This window comes from Glycine max, chromosome 9, assembly GCF_000004515.6.
Source record: "Glycine max cultivar Williams 82 chromosome 9, Glycine_max_v4.0, whole genome shotgun sequence".
Lineage (NCBI taxonomy): Eukaryota > Viridiplantae > Streptophyta > Magnoliopsida > Fabales > Fabaceae > Glycine > Glycine max.
This window is the reverse complement of record NC_038245.2, coordinates 43,784,707-43,805,231: the sequence shown is the minus strand read 5'-3', so window position 1 is coordinate 43,805,231 and position 20,525 is coordinate 43,784,707. Positions and strand designations below refer to the sequence as shown.

The 20,525-nt window shown below is 31.1% G+C and overlaps 2 protein-coding genes across 3 annotated transcripts; one reads left to right on the top strand and one right to left on the bottom strand.

The window, feature by feature from the left end:
* The first annotated feature begins 1,726 nt into the window (after nucleotides 1-1,726).
* On the top strand, nucleotides 1,727-4,614 carry LOC100790691 (uncharacterized). 2 transcript variants are annotated; one of them, XR_001382814.3, is made up of 4 exons: nucleotides 1,727-2,523; nucleotides 2,628-2,752; nucleotides 3,985-4,147; nucleotides 4,223-4,614. XR_001382814.3 is itself a non-coding variant. In XM_006587531.4 (2 exons), the coding sequence occupies exons 1-2, from the start codon at nucleotides 1,821-1,823 to the stop codon at nucleotides 2,636-2,638; spliced, it is 714 nt and encodes a 237-aa protein (XP_006587594.1). In that variant the 5' UTR covers nucleotides 1,727-1,820; the 3' UTR covers nucleotides 2,639-2,828. The 2 variants fall into 2 exon arrangements, 1 of the variants encoding a protein (XP_006587594.1); XM_006587531.4 differs by lacking the exons at nucleotides 3,985-4,147; nucleotides 4,223-4,614 and having other exon boundaries at nucleotides 2,628-2,828.
* Nucleotides 4,615-15,615: 11,001 nt separating this feature from the next.
* LOC100808540 (uncharacterized) lies at nucleotides 15,616-16,870 on the bottom strand. The gene is made up of 3 exons (XM_003533388.4): nucleotides 16,740-16,870; nucleotides 16,371-16,532; nucleotides 15,616-16,174 (listed from the first exon to the last, which is right to left on the bottom strand). Exons 1-3 carry the CDS (start codon nucleotides 16,784-16,786, stop codon nucleotides 15,967-15,969), a joined length of 417 nt encoding a protein of 138 aa, XP_003533436.1. The 5' UTR covers nucleotides 16,787-16,870; the 3' UTR covers nucleotides 15,616-15,966.
* Between the last annotated feature and the right edge of the window lie 3,655 nt (nucleotides 16,871-20,525).

Below are 20,525 nucleotides of genomic sequence, written 5' to 3'. Positions count from 1 at the left end.
AATCTCATTGGACTAAAGGCCTAGAATTTCTGTCCACAATATAATCCGTAGAAATGTATTGATTGTGCTTAGTTCAAGTTTAGCATGTTAATTTCAGTTTTATTTTTACACGCGTTAAACAAATTGGTCCTCCACAAGTACCGCTAGAACCTAGATGCGATTTAGTGTACTTTGAAAGGTAGGGAGTGGGACATGCTTACAACTCGCAAGTAGCAAGATCTATTAATAAAGCAGGCAAATCTAAACTATTAAACCGTTTACCGCAAGCGTCCCTCTGAAAAGACCACCCAACAAAACATTAAAGAAAATCCTTGTCGAAAAATAGGCACAACAAAAAGCTTCCATGTTGACAATTAATTCCCATCACTACTATGTGGGGGCAAAATTACAAATCTTTTCATGCATTTTCCATCTATAAATACTATATTTCTGTACACCACTAATATATAGACTTCTAGTATTACGTTTGAATTACATAATATATACGGCTGGGTTTGAAAATTTTGCCTTGTCTTACGTATACGATTGTAATTATTGACATTATTGGTGACAATATTTTTTAATAACGCAAAAGTAAGAATGTTGTTAACAATAATTAAAATATTGCTCCTTCATGGCCCCGTTTGTTGTTGTCTTTGCACGTGCACCTAGTCGTAGACACGCTCAACCAAACAATTGAGATTTGAGGGACTCGGTTATTCAATGCCTTTGACCATTTTGGAGATGTGGCGTACTATATTGAATGTCATATATAGGAATATATATATATATACTTTCACTAATAAGAATTTTCGTATTAACTTTTTGACCTTAGAGGACTCCGTGTGCTCTTAAATGCTTTTATGCTGCCATATTTTATAATGTAACAACTTGCATTTTAAATATGTTTATATTTTTTAAACCTGTCATAAAAATGAATGGTTTTTTTTTTTTAATTCAAGACTGTCCTTATTCAAAAAATATATTTTAAACCTTGATCAATTCAAATGAGGTTGGAAGAAGACTAGTACTAAGTCAAAGTTTCCTCGACACCTATTTGTTTCATTAACACCACTCAAATTTGAAAATATTGCATAAAAAAATCGAAATAATCATCCTTTGTGAATTAACAAATAAATAATGATTTTCATGAAAACAATATACTATGTTAAGTCATAGTTTTTAATTACGTGTAAAGGTGCGTACGATTTAAATTAATCAATTTTGAGGGAAAAGGCAGCTGAAGTAATTTTTTTCTACTTGTCAATTTGTTTAATTTAGTGTTTTTTTTTACATGTTTAGATAAAAAAAAGTTGGTAGATTTTTATAAAAGAAAAATAAAAAATGTGGAAATGTAAGTGTGTATTATTAAGTAATAATCTTGTTGGGAGTGGGCCCTGTCCTGAGTTGTTGGGTTGCTTCGTGGTCCCATCTCAGATGTGAAAATGCGCTCGTTGTGTCTGCATTACTTTTTACGACTTAGAAAGAAGGTGTCAACACAACACTCCCAAGTCCCAACAATCACATTCACCTTTTCTGTTTTTTTTTTAAATAAAAAAAAAAGTCACCAATGGCTTTCCCGTTAATCACAGCCCCAATTAAGGACCAAATCATAAAAACGCCGCTAACCCACTCAAAACCCGAAACGTTACCCAAAACGCGGCGTTTGGTTCCCCCAACAGTCACTAACCCCGGTTAAACTAACGCTAACCATGGTTAACTGCACTCCTTTTAAATCCCTCACCCGAGCAATGAAAGCGAGAGAAAAACAAACACAGATAGAAAGAAAAGAAATTTCACCGTACCAGAGAACAAGGAAGGATAGAAGAAAGTGAAAGAAAATGGCGTTGTACATGGACGAAGAAGAGATTTGGAAGTGTCCGAAGCATCCATCAAAGAGAAGAAGAAGCGGAATTTGCCCTACTTGCCTTCGAGACCGTCTCGTAACTCTTTGCCCTGACTGTGCTAACGTGCGCCCCTGTTCCTGCTACGCCACCAGCTCCTCCTCCTCTTCCTCGTCTTCCTCCTCCTTATCGCGTTTTTCTGGCGCCGGCGATGGCGTCGGTTCCGTCGGCCGCGTCCACAACCTCATCGAGCAAGAGCCAGGGCTCCGCCGCTCGCGCTCCATGGCGATTCCGTTTCTCAGGTCACGGTCGCGGTTCTCTGGCGGCGGAGATAGGGTTTCGGATCTCGACAGCACGAGGGACTCGCCGGCAATGAACGGAAGCCGGTCGGCGAGGTCGTTCTGGTCAATGTTCAAGTCGCAGAAGAGCAGTAGACACGGCGGCGGAGGAGGCGGCGCGCCGGAGCAAGAGTGGGAGGCGAAAAAGATATTGGCGGAGGAACGAGACGGCGATGGTGGCATAAATCCGATGATGGTGCGGTCAAGGTCGGTGGCAGTGACGGCGGTAACGGTGGTTTCCGGCGACGGAGAATTGAGACCGCGGACGAAAGGGAGAGGGTGGTTCTTCCCAAGTCCGATGAAGGCTTTCCGGCAATCCAAGGTCTCTAAAGTGATTCAGGAAGGGTCTCCTTTGTATAGAGGTTGAAATTTTGTAGATTAAAAAAATTATAATAATAATAACAACAAATACTTTATATAAGTTTATATATATTAACCAAAAAATTAAAATTTTCTTTTGTTTCAGTACGGTCTTGATTATGTTCTTCGAGATCCTAATGCGTTACAGTTCAGCCGAGAATGTTGAATTTGCAATTTGCAATACAAATACAATGACAGAAAGTGTATTGCTGTTTAATTTCTAGTCTATATGTAAGTATGTAATGTATATCTCATACGATTTGTGATTTCTGAATTTTAGTGAATGTTCATCGGAGATTATGGAAAACTATTTTTTTTTCTCTTTTGAAAATGTTGCCTTTTTTGTATTGTTGTGTTTATTATTATTTGGGTTAGTGCATTATACATGTCTGAAAAGATTTATGAAATGATATGTGTATTATATGATGGCACCAACTCTTAAGAGGGCGTGATTAGGCTATATTGTACTATTTGGTTGTGAAGCGTTAACTGCCTTACAATTTCATGCAAATGATCGTTATTTGATATGTTTGGTCCCACGTAACATGTGGTTCGAAGCTGATTAATCAATCATACAGTGTTTTAGGTTTTGTGTTTTTTCTTCTTTTCAAGCCTATCTCTTCACTTTGTTTTTTGCTTTTTGGGCTGTTATAGGGAGGTTTAGCCTTAATGTGCTGGAGTACGGCCTGTCCGTGCTGTTTTTGCTTTGCTCCTTTCATTTTATTTTCTTTTAATTTCATACATCTCATAAACTTTTGGTTCATACTTCTAATGGTAAAAGTTTTGACTTTCAAGTATTTAGCTAATCTTTTTTTTTTCCCTTGAGGTTGCTTAGCTAATCTCTTTGTTTTATCGTTGAATCAACCATCCCACCAGCTAGACGCCTTGATACCGTAGTAGGATTGGCATATAATATTGTTTCTGATGTTTGTAAGTGTTGAAAATTTGATGGGCTTTAATATAATTGTTTGCTCTTGATTTTTTTATGACCGTTGTTTATCATAAGAATAGGAGACAATGTTGACTGTTCTATGCAGCAATTATAAAACCAACAACTCTGTATCACAATAAATTGATATAAAATAATTTGAGTAAAGTATTAAATTACTCCCTCACTTTTGGAGGCTAAGTCAATTTGTTTTCTGAGATTTAAAAAATGTCAAAATGATCATCGATTTTACATTTTGTTTGTCTCGTTAGTCTCTATTGTTAGTAGTCTCTTAACACCACTTGGATGCACACGTGAAACTTTCACATCAGTTTCTTCTACTTGTCACTTAAGGAGGGACTAAATTGACATTAAAGGGATTAAAATGACATAATTTAGGTGATCATCTTTTTTCCCAAAATGTTAAAACCGTAACGGCTACTTTAATATTCACGTTTTCATTCCATTTTTCCTCCTACTCATATTCTCATCCAATTCTTATTCTTCTCCTATTCATCTTTCTCCATCTTTGTAGTTCTTCTTCTATTATGTTGTGGTCTACCATGTATGCTAATTCAAGCACAAGGGAGAATGCCACATCAAACCGTCTTTGTTATTGTCGTAGAAGAGCTACCATTCGAACAACAAGGACGGCAAGGAATAATGGGAGACTATTTTATGCTTGTCCATTACCACAAGTAAGTAATGCTAATGGTGTTTTTTGTATTCTAATTTTTGTGCAAGATTGAACATGGGTATTTTGTGTTGTGCAGTAAGATGTAGATCGATGTAATTTCTTTTTGTGAGTTGATGAAGACATTGATGTTGGTGCAACTAAAATAGGTGGAATAGAATTAATATCAGACTTTGGTCTAAGGTTGAGACTGGAGATTCTGCAAAGGCACTAATTGACATGGAACACACAAAAGTATTGATTGCGTCAATAAATAGTGAAGGATGATGAAGAACGACAACCATCACCACTGGGAGCGATGATTGACGTGGACCTAGCACAGGAACGCTATCCTTCAACCATAGGAGGGAGAAAATGGTGAGCTGGAATTCATCACGTTTTCAATTAGACTAAAAACTATTAGGAATCAATTTGACACTATATACAAAAATTGACTCTTCATTTTCCAATATAACATTTAAAATTATGTCATATTAGTCTCTATGACATGACATTGCTTATTTCCCATTATGTTTGACACGTGTGCGTCTAGATGGCACTTAACGTGCCACATCACACATTTACTAACGACGTTAGGAGACTACTAATGGCAAGAACTAACGTGACAAACGAAATGTAAAATCAAAGATTATTTTGATATTTTTTAAATCTCAGGAATCAAATTGGCAGTAACTTCAAAAATGAGAGACTAATTTGATACTTTACTCAAAATAATTTTATTCTTGATTTACATTTTTTTACATTCTCATGCACTGTGCAGCATTATCAATTAAAGTGTGAGATAATTTTGTTTAAAAGATTTTGCGGAACATGAGTGGAAGACAAAAGTTAAATGATTAATTTTATAGTATGTATGCCAAAATAAATTAGAAAGAAATTAAAATTGTGCTATGTTTTTTTCTTCTTCTTACAATGGCGGTAATACATTAGAATTTAAAATCTTGTACAGGCTATAAATTCAAATCCCATTAATTTCTAGACTGAAATTAGTGGGTAAGATTGTGGCACGTTAAGAATTTCTTTTTATTAATAAATGTTAGTTATTAGAATGTTAGTTTTATTAATAAAGAAGATCAAACCAATGGTTTTTTTTTTCTCTCTTAACTATTCATAATTCAACACACCTTATATCTCACATTAAGGAGTTCAAGTAATATCATGCTTAATCTGATATAATAGTTATATAACTAAAGTTAACTAGAATCATTGAATTTAAAAGGGAAAAAAGAAAAAAATACATTTAGCAAATTTGGCACGAATGTTACATTTAATTTATTTTATGAAGCATGAAAACTATAACCAGATCTTATTAGTTTTTGGAAAGCTAGTGCATGACCAATTGTCATATATATATATATATATATATATATATATATATATATATACTTTGTACTAAACCAATAATATATTAAATGGAATTATCATAGTAGAAAATTTGTTTGATGTTATTACATTTATTATTTTATTAAATTTAAATTTTTTCTCAAAATTAGTTTATATCTTCTTAAAGAATGTGTCACTAAGAATATTAAACAATTTATATGTGATCACTATAAATATCTATATTTTTTATATTTAGCCATTTGTTTTAGATCGAAAGTACTAGTTTACTACACATAAATTTGTCTCTTTTTTCATAGTTTCTTTACTAGTTTTCAGTATTTTTTATTTATCTCTTACATGTGAGAGTAAATATTTTTTCTTTATATAAATCATATAAATCATATGTATCTTTTCCTCGAAGTAATAACATATTTAATACTCGAGACCTTTAGTTGAATTAAAATAATTATGGGCCATTTTTTTTTTTTTTGAAAGGCAACCGTGGATCAGTTGATCTACCAATATTTTTTGCTGAGTTTAGTTAATCTATGCATTTGGTAGTTTAAATAAAAAATCTTTAATATTTAGAAGAATTAAATTAAAATTTATAATATTTAGATAGATACAATGAATAAAAAAAATAAAATTGGTTACAAGAGGGGAAATGAATAAAAAAATGATACTTCACGGATAAAATAAACTTATTAAAGACTATGAGAAATAATAAAAAATTACAAAGATTTTATTACAACCTTTTTAAAGCAAGGGACCAAATAGAATGTCTGTAACATGGAGAGGGAAAAAGCACACATTTAAACCTTTATAATTTTGTAGTGTCGGTGCTGCTTTTGGCTTTGGTTGGCTTGTCAATGTGCTAGATAATGTTTAACTAGCTTTAGATCATTTTCATTTTTGGTTGTAATTGGATACAGGATTGATTGATTTGTTGATTCCTAACATACATATTTCAAATGAAATGTCCTTCAACTGCTTACAATTGATACTCATCAATATTTTCCCGAGCAATATATACTATAAATTTTTATATATATTCACAATTACATACAAATTTTGTAACATAAAAGTACGAATAGAACATGAAAGATCCACACATGACAATATACGACATTCTATAAAGATTCCTTGTGGAAAGCAAGCAATTTGATATGCTTTATGTGCTGATCTCTAGAGTCTAAACGAAAAAAACTAAGAAATAAATAAATGTCTAGGTCAATTATTTTACCTTAATCACGTGTGATTGCAATATTTTTAATACGGGTTGAGACTTGCGAATCTTTAAGTGGATTCCATGCCTTAGAGTAACACAGGCTGAGACAATATTTTATGAAACAATTTGGAAGGTGAGCACATGAATTGGATTATGAAGATATTTCTACTATATTTTTTTCGTGGTTTCATTTCTACGGTTTTTATGAAGATATTTCTTCTAATTGATTGATTTGATTGTTTCATTTTGTTTTGGTAAAATTGATCGTTTCTATTATAAATGTATTTTCTCCTAGGTAGCATTTGGGCATATTAGGATTAGAAAGAGGAAAGCTTACTGCTTAATCAATCCTACCTTCCTCTCAAAAAAAATAATCCATCGTGCCTTTGTTATATAGTCTATTTTTTTTTATTAAAGGTGTTATTGATTCTCTGTTATCACATCCTCTAAACTATTACTAGTAACAAAATTTATGTTGTATACTTGTATATAACCCTGCAATGAATCTTAATTTGCTACTTAGTTTTTGGGAGGAAATACTGATTAGTTGATCCATCCAATCATCTCAACTAACTGGAAGGTAGTATTAAATGCTTCTTAAATTATTGAGTGTTGATACTAAAAACAAAAAAGCTGTTAAAGTATTGATTATTTCTTGATCTTTTGTTCCCTTACAGTTTTTTTTTTTAAACCATTTCAACAAAAATTAAAGGTATATAAAAGGACTAGAAGTATGTACGTAGTTGGATTTTATGTTTTAGATTTGAGCAAAAATATCAGTAAAAGACATCGACCGTCATGGATGCTTCAACATCACACCATATTGGATAGCAATAAAAGTTAATCTTGATGATGGACCCAGTTAATATGAGGACACAAGGTTTGGTGGTGCAGCATTACCTTGGTCTACTGTGGTAGAAAAACTTGAAGTGTCAATGGATATGTATGCAACCTTTAAGGTTATGAGAAAAAAAATTACAAAGCATGATAATTTTTGTTATTTAACTCTTTTTTTTTATCAACCAATGTTAGTTTATTAATTTTGTAAAAAAATATTATTTTAAAGAATTTAAGCTCTCAACCTCTTCTTTTTTTTCTTTCCTTGTCTCTTACACTCTTCCAGCCACAATGACTTATCAAATCTTATATCTCCTTTTGTTATTTAACTAGATAGGATTAACTTAATAACAAAATTAGAATTGTCAGAACTTAGAAGAAAAGGTAGAGTTTTCTATGGTAGAGGTTAAAGCTAGCCATGAGGATAATCATCCGAGGATTAAGGGCCTAATTAATGAAGTAAGAGGAATTCTGACACCATAAAGTGATTTAAAATAAGTTGGATATTGTTAATTAAAGAGGTATATAAATACGTAATATTTATATACATTAATTCACAAATGCTTTCAAACTTAAACTGGTTTAGGAAACGATAATATTTTTAATCCATCTCACACTAAAGCAAAGAAGAATTAAAAAAGAAAAAGAAAAAAGTTGGTGACGAGGTAATACATATAGAGTACAGACTAACAGACGACGCAGCACATGAGCGACCAAAGATGTCAATATTCATACAAAATAAACAAAAAATAATTGTAAAATATTTATTTAAAAGCTGCAGCATTCGATTGCTAAGATTATGAGAGGATACTGATGTTCAAGAAAACAAAGACAAGAAAGCAACTCCCTGAAAAGGAAACTGATCTTGAATTCTTCATTCGTTTTCGGTTCAACCAGAGAAGTTTCCCCTAATTATTCCTGGCGATGTTTTCCTGCATTAACATACAAATAATTGGGCAAAATGCCAAGTCCTGACCTTCTTTTCTGCCCTTTTCTTTGTCATGGAGAATAATTAACAAACAGAACATGTAGTATTCTTTTTTTTCTTTTTTGTTTACAGATCCATGTAGTATTTTATTCCTCTTATTTTGTTTGACGTTTTAATAAAAATGATTTTTTTTCATTTTACAATACCAATAATGTATTAAATAGTTTTTCTTATTACATTCTTAAACATTTATTGTGCAGTGAAAAAATAAATAAAAATGTAGATGAGAAAGAATATAACTAATATGAAAGACAACAGATACATTAGAAAATGAAAAATATTTTTGCTATTGTATTCTTAACCATTTATTGTTAATACAAGGATTTTAATATCTAAAAATTTTCATAAGAATTTTTTGAAATCTAAAAAATTTCTATGCCTCGTGATTTCCATCAACATTATATATGACTCAAAAGGAGTTCTCTTATTGTCTATTTCTAACGGCCTACCACCAGCATACTAGGAAGAGTCTAATTACATAAGATTGATGATAAAAAGAATTGGACAAGAGATACGTGCATTTTAATACTTACTTGAAACATTAAAATTAATAATTTCCCTTCATAAATTTGTATAATGTAACACTGTTACATAGCCTACTATAAAAGAGATATCGTGCATTTAAGACTATAAACATTTAGGCATATTTAATTAATTAAAATATAGAAAAAATTACTATTTTTTTGTTTAAAAACAAAACATTGGTAGTAGTAAAAAAAATAAATAGAATTTACTTTTTTTTTTAAAAAAAGTAACTTTGCTTAAACAAATAACTAAAAAATAAAAATAATTATTCTAACAAATAAGTTTATTGATCATTAGTTATCTGTGAAATCATTATTTAGTTAATTAAAGGTGATAATTATCGCCATAATATAAGATCCTTACGCAGCAAAGGTGCTAGTTGGCCAACCGAATACCCTTCAAGTATAGAACATTAAATGTACATATTTAAATCAATCTTAACTATAAATTATACATTAAAACATATATTAAAGTGTGTGAAATTAATTATAATTAAATACCAACCAACCAAATAATGAACAATTTTTTCTTTGTTTTGGTCTGAATTATACAACAGGACACACAACATGGCGTGGAAATGGTAAACTATTACTACTATCTTTCATTTTAAGGGAAAAGGCTGAAAACTGTCTTATTTCATAGTTAATTACCATCAGTCTTCCTGTCGGCCAGTTTCGATATTCAAACGTCCAAGTCTGAAATTCATGACATTATTTACACATGGATTGAAATCATCACTTCTCCCGTTAAACCTGTGTCTCATTTTCCTTATTTTTTTTCTAATTGAAAAACGAGAAATTATTAAAAAGAGGATAACAGTCCCTTTCTGAATTAATAACTGTTAGTTTTTATGATATGCTAATTTTTTTTTTCAATTAAAGGGACAAAAAATAGACACGGATGATTGGAGTCACATACACATACCTCTTCTGTCTATGCTCTTAACTATTTTTAAGATAAAGTAGTTTTGGGGGGCGTTGACATACAATGTATGCATACAGCTATGCAAGTTGAGTGAGAACTATATATAATGACTCCAATACCTATAAAATCTTCATCAGTAATTTCTCTCTCTCACTAGTGTAAAAGAATGAAGAGGAGATCTTCTTCGTTTCATTCTGGGGCAATTATTTTGTTTTCTTTTTAAGGTAAGATAAGTTGTGGATCCCATTTACACTGACCAGATTGGATTGATCATACTTTTGAAATGCGAAGCACTCATGTTTCAATACAGAGTACGTGCTATAATTTATCAATCGCCGAGGAAGTCATCTTGCAATTATTTTTTTTTTTGGGATAGCTAGGGCAGCGAAACTCTTGTCCAAGTTACCTTCACCCAACACCCGTAACCGCAGTTTCTCTCTTTTTCTCCCTTGAGGAAGACCATAAAATATCTTGGACAAAGGAAAATCATTAACAACAATAATAACATTTGATCATACCGATATTTATGCATATATTCATTATCCAAAACCCAAAGGAAAAGTAAAAGCTTTTTTTTTTACATAGACGAGAAAAGTCTAAAACATTAGAGAGATGATCTTTAATAATATTAGGTCAAACAAAAGCTACATAAGTAAATTATTAGATTGGGAGACGGATCAAGCAAGAATTGCATAAGTGAATGGAACACTACAACATGGAAAATGTTGTATAACTTTCAACCATTATTATTGGATGGTGACATAAGAAGAGAGTCTAAAACAGAAAAGGGGGGGATATTTAATACCAGGCCAAGTGACAAAAAACATATGAGCTATCATATTACATCCAACTCTTTAAGAATATTAAGTGTATGGATTTTTGTCATATATACACTAGTGAACTTATTCATTTTTATCTAATGCTAGACTCGTTCCTCACGCTGAACAATCCAACACTTTTACTACTACACACAACACAAGCATCATGGTATGGCCAATGGGGCAGGAGACAGAGGGTGGCAGCGAGTCCCCAGTGAATGGTAACTATCGATCTAGGGATCTGGTGAAGGAAAGGCAACGGGAAGATGCAAGAGACTTAGGGGGTGTTCAATTTTTTCATTTGAAGGTCTCCCATCGTTTAACTTCATGTTAAATCAAATCAAACTCCCGAATCAGAATCAACTAAGAATTATTTTAGTAAAAAAGAAAAATTTATCATTTATTATAATCTTATCTAATTCAAATAAAAATATTTATTAGAGAATAGAATAGAGAAGGTAGATGCAGGGACATAGGTACAGGCCATAAGGAATAAGGCAGGGTATTGTGTGACTCGGGGCCACAATGAGGCAGAACATCTCATGTGCTCACTGACCCATATTACATGTGAAAGTGTCCACGGTGGATTGGGGTAGTTCAAGTTGCAATGAAACTTGGGTTTTGGCGGCATTTAGTTGATTCTGGATAAATATGCGTGGATCTTGGATCATGGTTGTCTCTCCTTCGTACGACTTCACTTTTTCATTAAACGTGTTTTTGGGCTGAGGATTCCGTGTCACCGGATGCGACAGACATACATACGCACACAGATTGACGAATGTACAGTCCCTTTTTTCTTTTAAATCCAAAAAGTTTGTGGAAAATAGATAAATAATTGTCAGACACGACAGGAATCCTTTGCTATATGACGGATGTACAGTGAATCTCCTTTACGAGAAGCGTCATTCATCCAGCTCAAAAGTATAGATGATTTTTTTCAAAAATTGTATAAACAATACCCAGTAACAAGTATGTTGATTCTTAATTATTTTTATTAATAAATGTTCATTTTCACTTTTTATTAATGAAGGGATTTAAATTCATCATTTATTTTCCACCTTTTATCCTTTATTTTCAAATCAATCTTATACATTTTAAATAAATAAATCAAAACTTTTGATAAAAAAATGAATAAAAACTTTAAGTGAAAGCTTATTAATATCTAAATCATATTAAATGAATAGATATATAAGGATGGAATGTTTCTATAAAAAAATATTAATATTTAAATTATATGAATAAAATTGATTCTTATTCACAGTCAAAATAGTTACCATTTGCAAATAAATATATTCCATTTATACATTTAATTTGTTACTTGAAATATTAGACATACATTTTATATAATTTTATATAGTGTCCATGATATTAATAAGTATTATATTTTCTTCATGCTCATCCTTTTTTATTTTCATGTGTATTATTAAGAAATTTTATGAATTGATTATATAAGTAACTCAATATATCGTTTAAAAGAATTAATCATACATAATTTGACTCCGCAGAACGCAGGGGCACACACATGCTACTTGCTAGTATGTTAAAACAAACTTCAACTTTTAGTTTTGAACACATTACTTCTATCTTGTTAAGTCATTTTTCAATATAATTTTAATGTAGAGTATTTTAATTTTTTAAGATAATAAAACAATATACATTTATTGATTTATAAAATTATTAGAAACATATATTTAATTAAAAGGTATATATTATTTAAAAATCAAAACAATCCTTAATTTTATCAACAAATATTCTTAGCAAGTACTATAATACAGAAAATAAATCCTTAACTTTATCAACAAATCTTCTTAGCTAATAGCATAATTTTTGTGGTACTTCCATGGGTCCATTATTGTTGAATTTGGTATGTTGTGTGCTCGAAGGCCGCTAGTTTCCAATGGATATGGTCCCTTCTTAAATCAGTTCGGGATCTTAACTTTTTTTGTACTAAGAAAACCACAAAAATTTCTCTGCAATTAACGGTAACATCACAGAGATCAGATCTAAGCTGTTCAGCTCAATAATTCCTTTGCTGTGCCATCAAATCAGACAAGAGGCAATGAAACTAAGCAGGGAGGGCGTATTTGCGTCGTTGAAGTGTTATCTTCATGCCAATCCTTTTCTGACAACATTTGTGTACGCGTGCTTACCTAAATCACCACACACAAGTTTGGAACAGCACATAGTTCTCCAAACATTATGCTACTAATCGTACTTGTATAATTTAGGATGACAATACTACTGTTATTAATTTTTCGCCAGAGAAAGTTGATCCACGAAAACTCATTATCCGCTCTCCATTATGTCAGGGCTATTTAGCTGTGCCAACCACACAAGATGCAATGTTTCATCAACCTAAGTTCGTTGCACTTTACTGATTTTTATTCTAGTTTTGGCAATATGGCATCGCAGTGGGGTTGCCATGTCATGCAACCTTTTCAACACATTAGTATCTGTTTTACTTCTCATATAGTTTCTTGTTTTATTTTCTGTTTAAAAAAAACATTATCTTATTTTCAATATATTTCTTATTTCTAAATATTTGTGCATAAATCATAGAAAACAAAAAAAAATGCTACATATAAATTCCTTTGAAGATATTTTTTTTCAGTATTTCTGTTGATAGGGATTTGATTCGAACCTTTTTCTCACATTATAAAAAAATAAAAACTAACAATTTTGTGATTAAAAAAAAAAACTCCTTAATCTCCCAAGGCAGATAATGCTAACTTTGCAGGCCCAATGAGTTACATATGGGCCAGAATCCTTTGTAGCCCAAGCCCACAAAAAGCGGAGGCCTATTGGAGACACAGAAGATGAAGGGGGAGGACTATGGGGAGAAAGAAGTGAGGAAGGAGGACAGGCCCGGTGGCAGGAACACTATTCTTGACCTTCTTCCTTAGTTTCTGTTTTTCATCCTCTGTTGACGTGGCAACTGCCTAGCTTGCTGATCAAGTTATCTGGGACCAAATTTTTCATCGGAATTGACGGGTAATGTTCATTCTGCTTCCCAGCCTAATCCATTCACCCAATATTATTTGTATTTTTTTTAATAAATAAATATGTCTGTTATATATTCTGTTCTTGGCCGAGAGAGATTCCCCCGGTGAGTATTTTACATCTGGACGTTTATCCACAAGTTATATTAAAAACACATTCTTCTCCGTCAATAGTAACGAAATTTGTTAGGAAAAACAAAAGGTTCCGTGTTGCGAATGTTTCTCATCAAAGATGGTGGAATTGTTAATCAATTGATGGATGAACAATCATTTTTGTTTTTGATTGTGTAATTTATTGATGTCTTTGAACATAAAGATACATATGTAATTTCCGAATGTAAATAGTATCATAAATATATTTGTTCGTTAACTTTTGTCTATCATCATATTTGTTCGTTAACTTTTGTCTATCATCTCGTCAGTAAAATAGTCTATGACACATAAGAACGAATTTGTTACTGAAATGATTGTTAATGTGGTCATGCTGACTGGTTTAGACAAAAATGTCCGTAAGATATCATTTTTTAATATAAATGTCAGTAATTTTTTTTTGAACAAAAATGTTAATATTCTTTTATTAAAAAAAATGTTAGTTATTTTTTTTAGGCATAGATGTTAATACGTTTCATTGCATCAAAATGTCCATAAGTTATCATTATTGGTCAAAAATCTCATTAATTTTTTATTAGACCTGAATATGAATATTAGTATGTTTTTATTGGATTAATTTGTTAAACTCGAAATTTCATTTTATTTAAGGGTAAAATATAATTTTAGGATAAATTTTCACCATTTTTTATCGTTATAAACATAACATTACAATAATCACTTAAATAAATATATTGAAAAACACAATTAAAAAAATATAATAATAACGGTAATATTAATTATCAACCATAGTTTGTCTATCACAATAAAAATTATTCAAAATAAACATTGTAACAATGTATCAATCATTACAAATTTTTTCAAATTATAATAATTACTCACAATCTACTATAAATAAAAGATAAATATATCTCATATTTCACTTCTTCAAATCTTGACTATTTTATTAACGATGACAAACGGAAGTTAACAGATATATTTATTGTACTTTTTACACTTCTGAATTTTATATTTTTATCTTTCAGGAACGCATTTGTCAGCCAATTACTTATTCATATACAAAAATGACTATTTACTCATTCATATTCCTAGAGAGTGGGAAGACAAATAGTCAAGAAAATACTATATGACAAATATATCCATATGTTGGTAATCATTTTATTAACTGTGACAGACGGATATATTTGTTGCACTTTTTATATTTTCAGAGACTAAATTTTATATTTTCATCTTTTAGAAATACATATAAGAGTGATTATTTATTCTTGATTTATTCATAATTTGCTTCCGGTTAAAATATGAATATGATCTATTATAGGTAGTATATTTAGATATGTTAGAGGTTTAATTGTATTTTTTTATCTCAATTTTCTTTTTACTTTCAATTTTTTAATTTAGTATATTTTTATTTTTAATTTCTAAGAAACTTACGAGAATTTTATTCCAGCCAAACAATCGCTTATTCGTTAATAACTACAAAAGTTAGAAGTAAAATTTGACAAAAAAAAATTAATAAGTTGGGGTAAAATTTGTCAAAAAAAATAAAAATTTGTATGTAAAATTCATCAAATAAATAAACAATTTGGGGTAAGAAAATATTATTATGTTAGGAGTAAAATAACAAAAAGATAAATTTCTTAAAAGTTAGAATGAAATGCACTAGATTAATTTATTAGGATAAAATTTGTTAAAAATTAAAAACATAGAGAGAGAGAGAAAATATAATTATTATAATGCGATTTTTTTACATAATTATACCTTTTTCCTTTTTTTATACACCAAAGTTTCGCTCACAATTATATATACAACCATCAGGTACAATGCATTTACAAAATTAATCTATTATCTCAACTACTTAAGCAATTAAGTACAAACTAATACTGATAATAATCCCTTTATTACCGAACAAACATAATACTGATGAAAGTCCCTTCACTTCCTTTATTACTGATCACACATTATACTGAAGATAGTTCTCTTCTTCAATACAAACATGTATCAAAGTCGGAGTAAACCAAGTAACCAACCATCATATATATATCATACATGAACTTGACCCTTGTCTTGAATCATTTATATATCTTTGGTGGATTTGTCATCAATAGTACAAGAGCACTGTCCAGAGCATTCAGCAAAGCCCTTGCCAGACCCTGCATCAGGGCCCTCAGTCCTGAAAATGACACAAGTCCACCCTTCACCACACTTACACAATGCTCCACTGCCACTGCTACTCACAACATCAGGTGACAAATTTAATTCTGGGGACACTGCTTCGCCCTCACTGCACAAAAATTTGGGAACAGAAGGGTGTTCAGTACATTGCAAGTTGCAATGCATAATTAGATGCAGCTGCGGTATATTATTTTACACAAAAGGGTTACAATGTTGGAGTATTGGAAAGGACAAACAACTGAAAAAAAATGACAATTCATTCTAGAGTAGTTAATCATGAACAAATTCAAATGTGTTTGGCGTACATAGTACATGTGCAATTTTCACCACATTTAACGAAAACTTTGCCAGCATCAGGCCCCTCAGTTTTAGTTATGATACATGTCCAACCTTCACCCATCTTGCAAAACGCGCTGCCCTTGGCCATGTCCAAGCCCAAAGTTATGTCTGCTGCTGATGGGACTTCCCTGCAGAAATAGTTGCTAAGCTTAGAGAAAAAAATTTGTGGATGATTTTCTTCATGTTTCAGATATATATTACCTCGCAGTATTAATGACATATTTCATGGGAAGTTTAAAAATGGAACAAAAATATTGGCAACACAAGTTATTGAAATTAATTATAAAAAAAAATAGATGGATGAAATAAAAGGTTAATAGTGAATAATAGGAAACCTGAGATTGAGAAACTCCTGCTCTTGGGTGGAGGTCTGGGACTCCATATTCTCTCAATGATAAGAATTTGATTTTTGTTGCTCATAATTTTGTGCTATACTAAGTATTATATGTATGAGGAATTACTGGACGGAACGAGGTAGAACATTAGAAAGTCAAAAGTGTCCTCCATAATCAATAATTGACGCATGTTTAAGGTTGGGCAATGCTGTCCTTAAACAATTACATTAAAAAATATCTATATTGCGTTCTCCGTCATTTACCAAGCAGCCTCCAATTTGTGAACCCTATCTCTATTAGGAAAGAACAAAAATGATATTAGTTATATACATTTTACATTATTAACTGAATTATTGAATTTTATGTAATTTTTAATAAGGTATCCAGCTGCATCCAATTCTCCGAGGCTATCTGTTACCAGGGAAAAGAATTAAAATAATACTAGCTGTAATGTATATATATTTTTACTATATTTTGCATATTTAAATGAATTTTATATAATTTCTATTAAAAATATCCCCCGGCATTCCATTCTGCGGCTCCTTTTGAGTCACCTTTTTAGAAAGAAAAAAACAAAAACACGGGGGCACCTGAAAACATTAAGGAATGTGTTACTGTTTAAGTTTGGTTGTTTTTTAAATGAAAATCTATCTTCTCGGGGTTTCATGCACAAAAATGGAGCTCATTGCTTTGTGCACACTAGTATATTCAGTAAAACAATAAAATTTCATTTTTAACCCAGTAAGATAATATATCAATTATGTTATAAAATAATTAATATTAATATATATATATATATATATATATCAATAAAATTTCTATATATTTAATACACATATAAATTTAGATAAAAAATTTTGTAACAATTAATTTAGATCTAATAATTAATTTATTTACATATCTAAATTTTGTGATAATAAATCATATATTAGACTTACGGATTCGTCAATCCTTACCAGTTTTACGAAAAGACAAAAATGAAATTTTATTATTTTGCTGAGTGGACCAATAATTGTGCTGGTGCACAAAGCAATGCCCAAAAATGGGACTAGAAGATCCAATGCCCATAACCCATTTGTAAGTTCGAACGGGGGTTCGAAGGACTCCTAGGCTCCAAATCTACAACGCCCTTCCACCATTTGTAATGGCCCATTACTATTAAATATTAGTCATCATGTCTACACCTCACAATCAAGAATATTTTAGAAACCTATATAACAATCAAGATATTAAACTAAAGTTTAGTCACTTAAAGCCATAATCAAATCTCGCTGTTTAATTTAATTTTAAACTCCGCACTTACATAGTTATTTTTGCTTCCCAAAGTTACACAATCTCAAAAATTTTATCCCCAAATAATTTTTTCACTCGTTTTGCATCCCTATTAACAAAAAGTCATGAATTTTATCCTTTTGCCAACTTTTCATTAATTATTGTCAAGGATTATGTCCATTCAGATAGGTGGTAAGCTAGTTATCCCAAATTACAGACTGTTGTGACTTCATTTACTACAAAAGATAAATGTGCGGTAGCTACTCAATTATGTACGGAAGTCATTTGGATTCGAAGGTTAACGGATGACTTTTGGCATAAGCAACAGAAGATTTTTTTGTATTGTGTGAATAAAAGTATTTTCCATACTATAAAGAATCCAATCTTTTATTTCAGGACAAAACACATAGTGTTCAATACCACTATGCCAGAAATGAAGTTATCACAGTTAAACAAAACAAACAAGTTTATAAGGTAACATGATATGGGTTCAAAATATTTTAATTACTTTGGTTTAATTAATAAAATAAACCCGATCAAACACTATATCAAATAATGAAAATACAACGCATTTCTTACATACTTCCAATGTCAAATATATATATCGCTATTCTCAGATGAAGTAGTGGGCAACATATATCGCTGTTAGAGTCAAACATTTCTGCCCACAAACAAGCGTGGAGGGCAAAAGGGCAATCCACTAGACAAGCAGAAGGAGATGGGTGGATCCCATCCCGCAATCTTCGAACTTTCATGTGATCGTCCACTACATAATATATAACTTACTTCCAATGTCATGTACGGGAACTAATAGCTTCCATTTCCATATTCTTAGTGATACATAGCTGGACTAGTTACGTAAGATAAAGATAAGTGCCTTCAATTTGAAGCAACAACTTGACGCTTGAGACCATCGATTTGGTCTTGCTCTTGCATGTGCACTTCCCATTCATTTGCCCTATTGCGCCTCCTTCTAACAAAACTCTCATTTCCCAATTCACACATACCCACATACATAGGCCCTTCTTACGTGATTAATGTCATATGATGAAAATTTCCAGTGAAACCATTGTGAATACGAAATGATAATTTATGTATCTTGTTTCATATACTACTCTATGTTATCTTCATGATAGTAAATTGATTGTATTTCCATTTCCATAGTTAACAATCCGAGTTGAAAATAAAATTTTGTTGATGCTCCTTACTATTTTAGAAAGAGCAATTCGTTGATGTTTGGATCGAAAACACTTAATCAATTGCCAAAATTATGAAGGAGTGGAATAAGTGGCCGCACATATATGAGGGCCTTTTCGTTTTTTATGCTACCTTGAAGTTAAGACAAACAAAAGAAGCCGCAAACAAAAATGTATTGAATTATTGAAAAGTATCAGAACATGAGCTACAGTACAGTGGACGAGATACAAAGCACTTTATAAGATAAAGGCCTTTTTTTAATTCACTCCCAAAAAAAATTACTTATTAACAATTTAATATTAAATTAACCTTCATTAGTATGATTTTTCTCTTTAGAAAAATAAACTATATATATAGGCATCATTATCAATCTTATACAATATTAATCATAGAATGAAGTAAAATAAAAATTTCATTCTATCATTTGGGTAGTGAATATATATATATATATAGTATTAGTTATCACTTTTATTTTAATATTTTCCTTACTAGCCCCAAACCTAACATTAAGCCTTCAAGCACAACCCAAAGTTCTGCTATATAGGCTATATTAGAGTCAAGACGAATAATATCCCAAAATTTTGATGTATAACAAAGCATTAAAGACTCAACATGATTTTTTTTCATCCAAATGTTTTTGTGCGCTTTAAGTGTACATCCTCCTGTTAGCCTTACAAAAATAAGATTGAGTATATAAGAAACATCCAAAAAGGTTTTCAAATCAAACATCTCAGATGAAGTTCCTTGAACAACATCTTCTACAAATTGATAGATAAAATACATATCATCTAAAAGATAGAGCAAGCTTGACAAAGGTCTTGAAAATTGCGTTGTTATTTTAGAGCATTTCAAAAGCTTCCATATCCCACATTGCTTGGTTTAGCTCGCCTATCTTCAAGTAGGGTTTATATCAATGTTTTAAGAGGGGCGGAAAAAAGAAGAAATAGAAGTGGGCTCACATGTATGACATTGGTTCATGTGGACATGATATAGTACAAATTGTTTGGTTCAACCTAAAATAATTGGTTTTAATTAGCATTAATATACATATTTAAAAGAGTAATGATATATAAATATTTATATCATAAACATACATTTATATATTTAACATCATTATTTTCTCTTTATCTTACTTTTTATCAAATTATATCATATATTATATTTATATTTTTCTATCTTTTCTGTTTCTCTCAAGGTTTTAAATAACATGAGTGTAATTATGCATCTTTATCCTATCCAAAATCAGTGCACAGTACACTTTTAATTTTGTTCGATGTATTCAAAACCTCTTCCACGGTTCATTAAAAAAAAAAACAC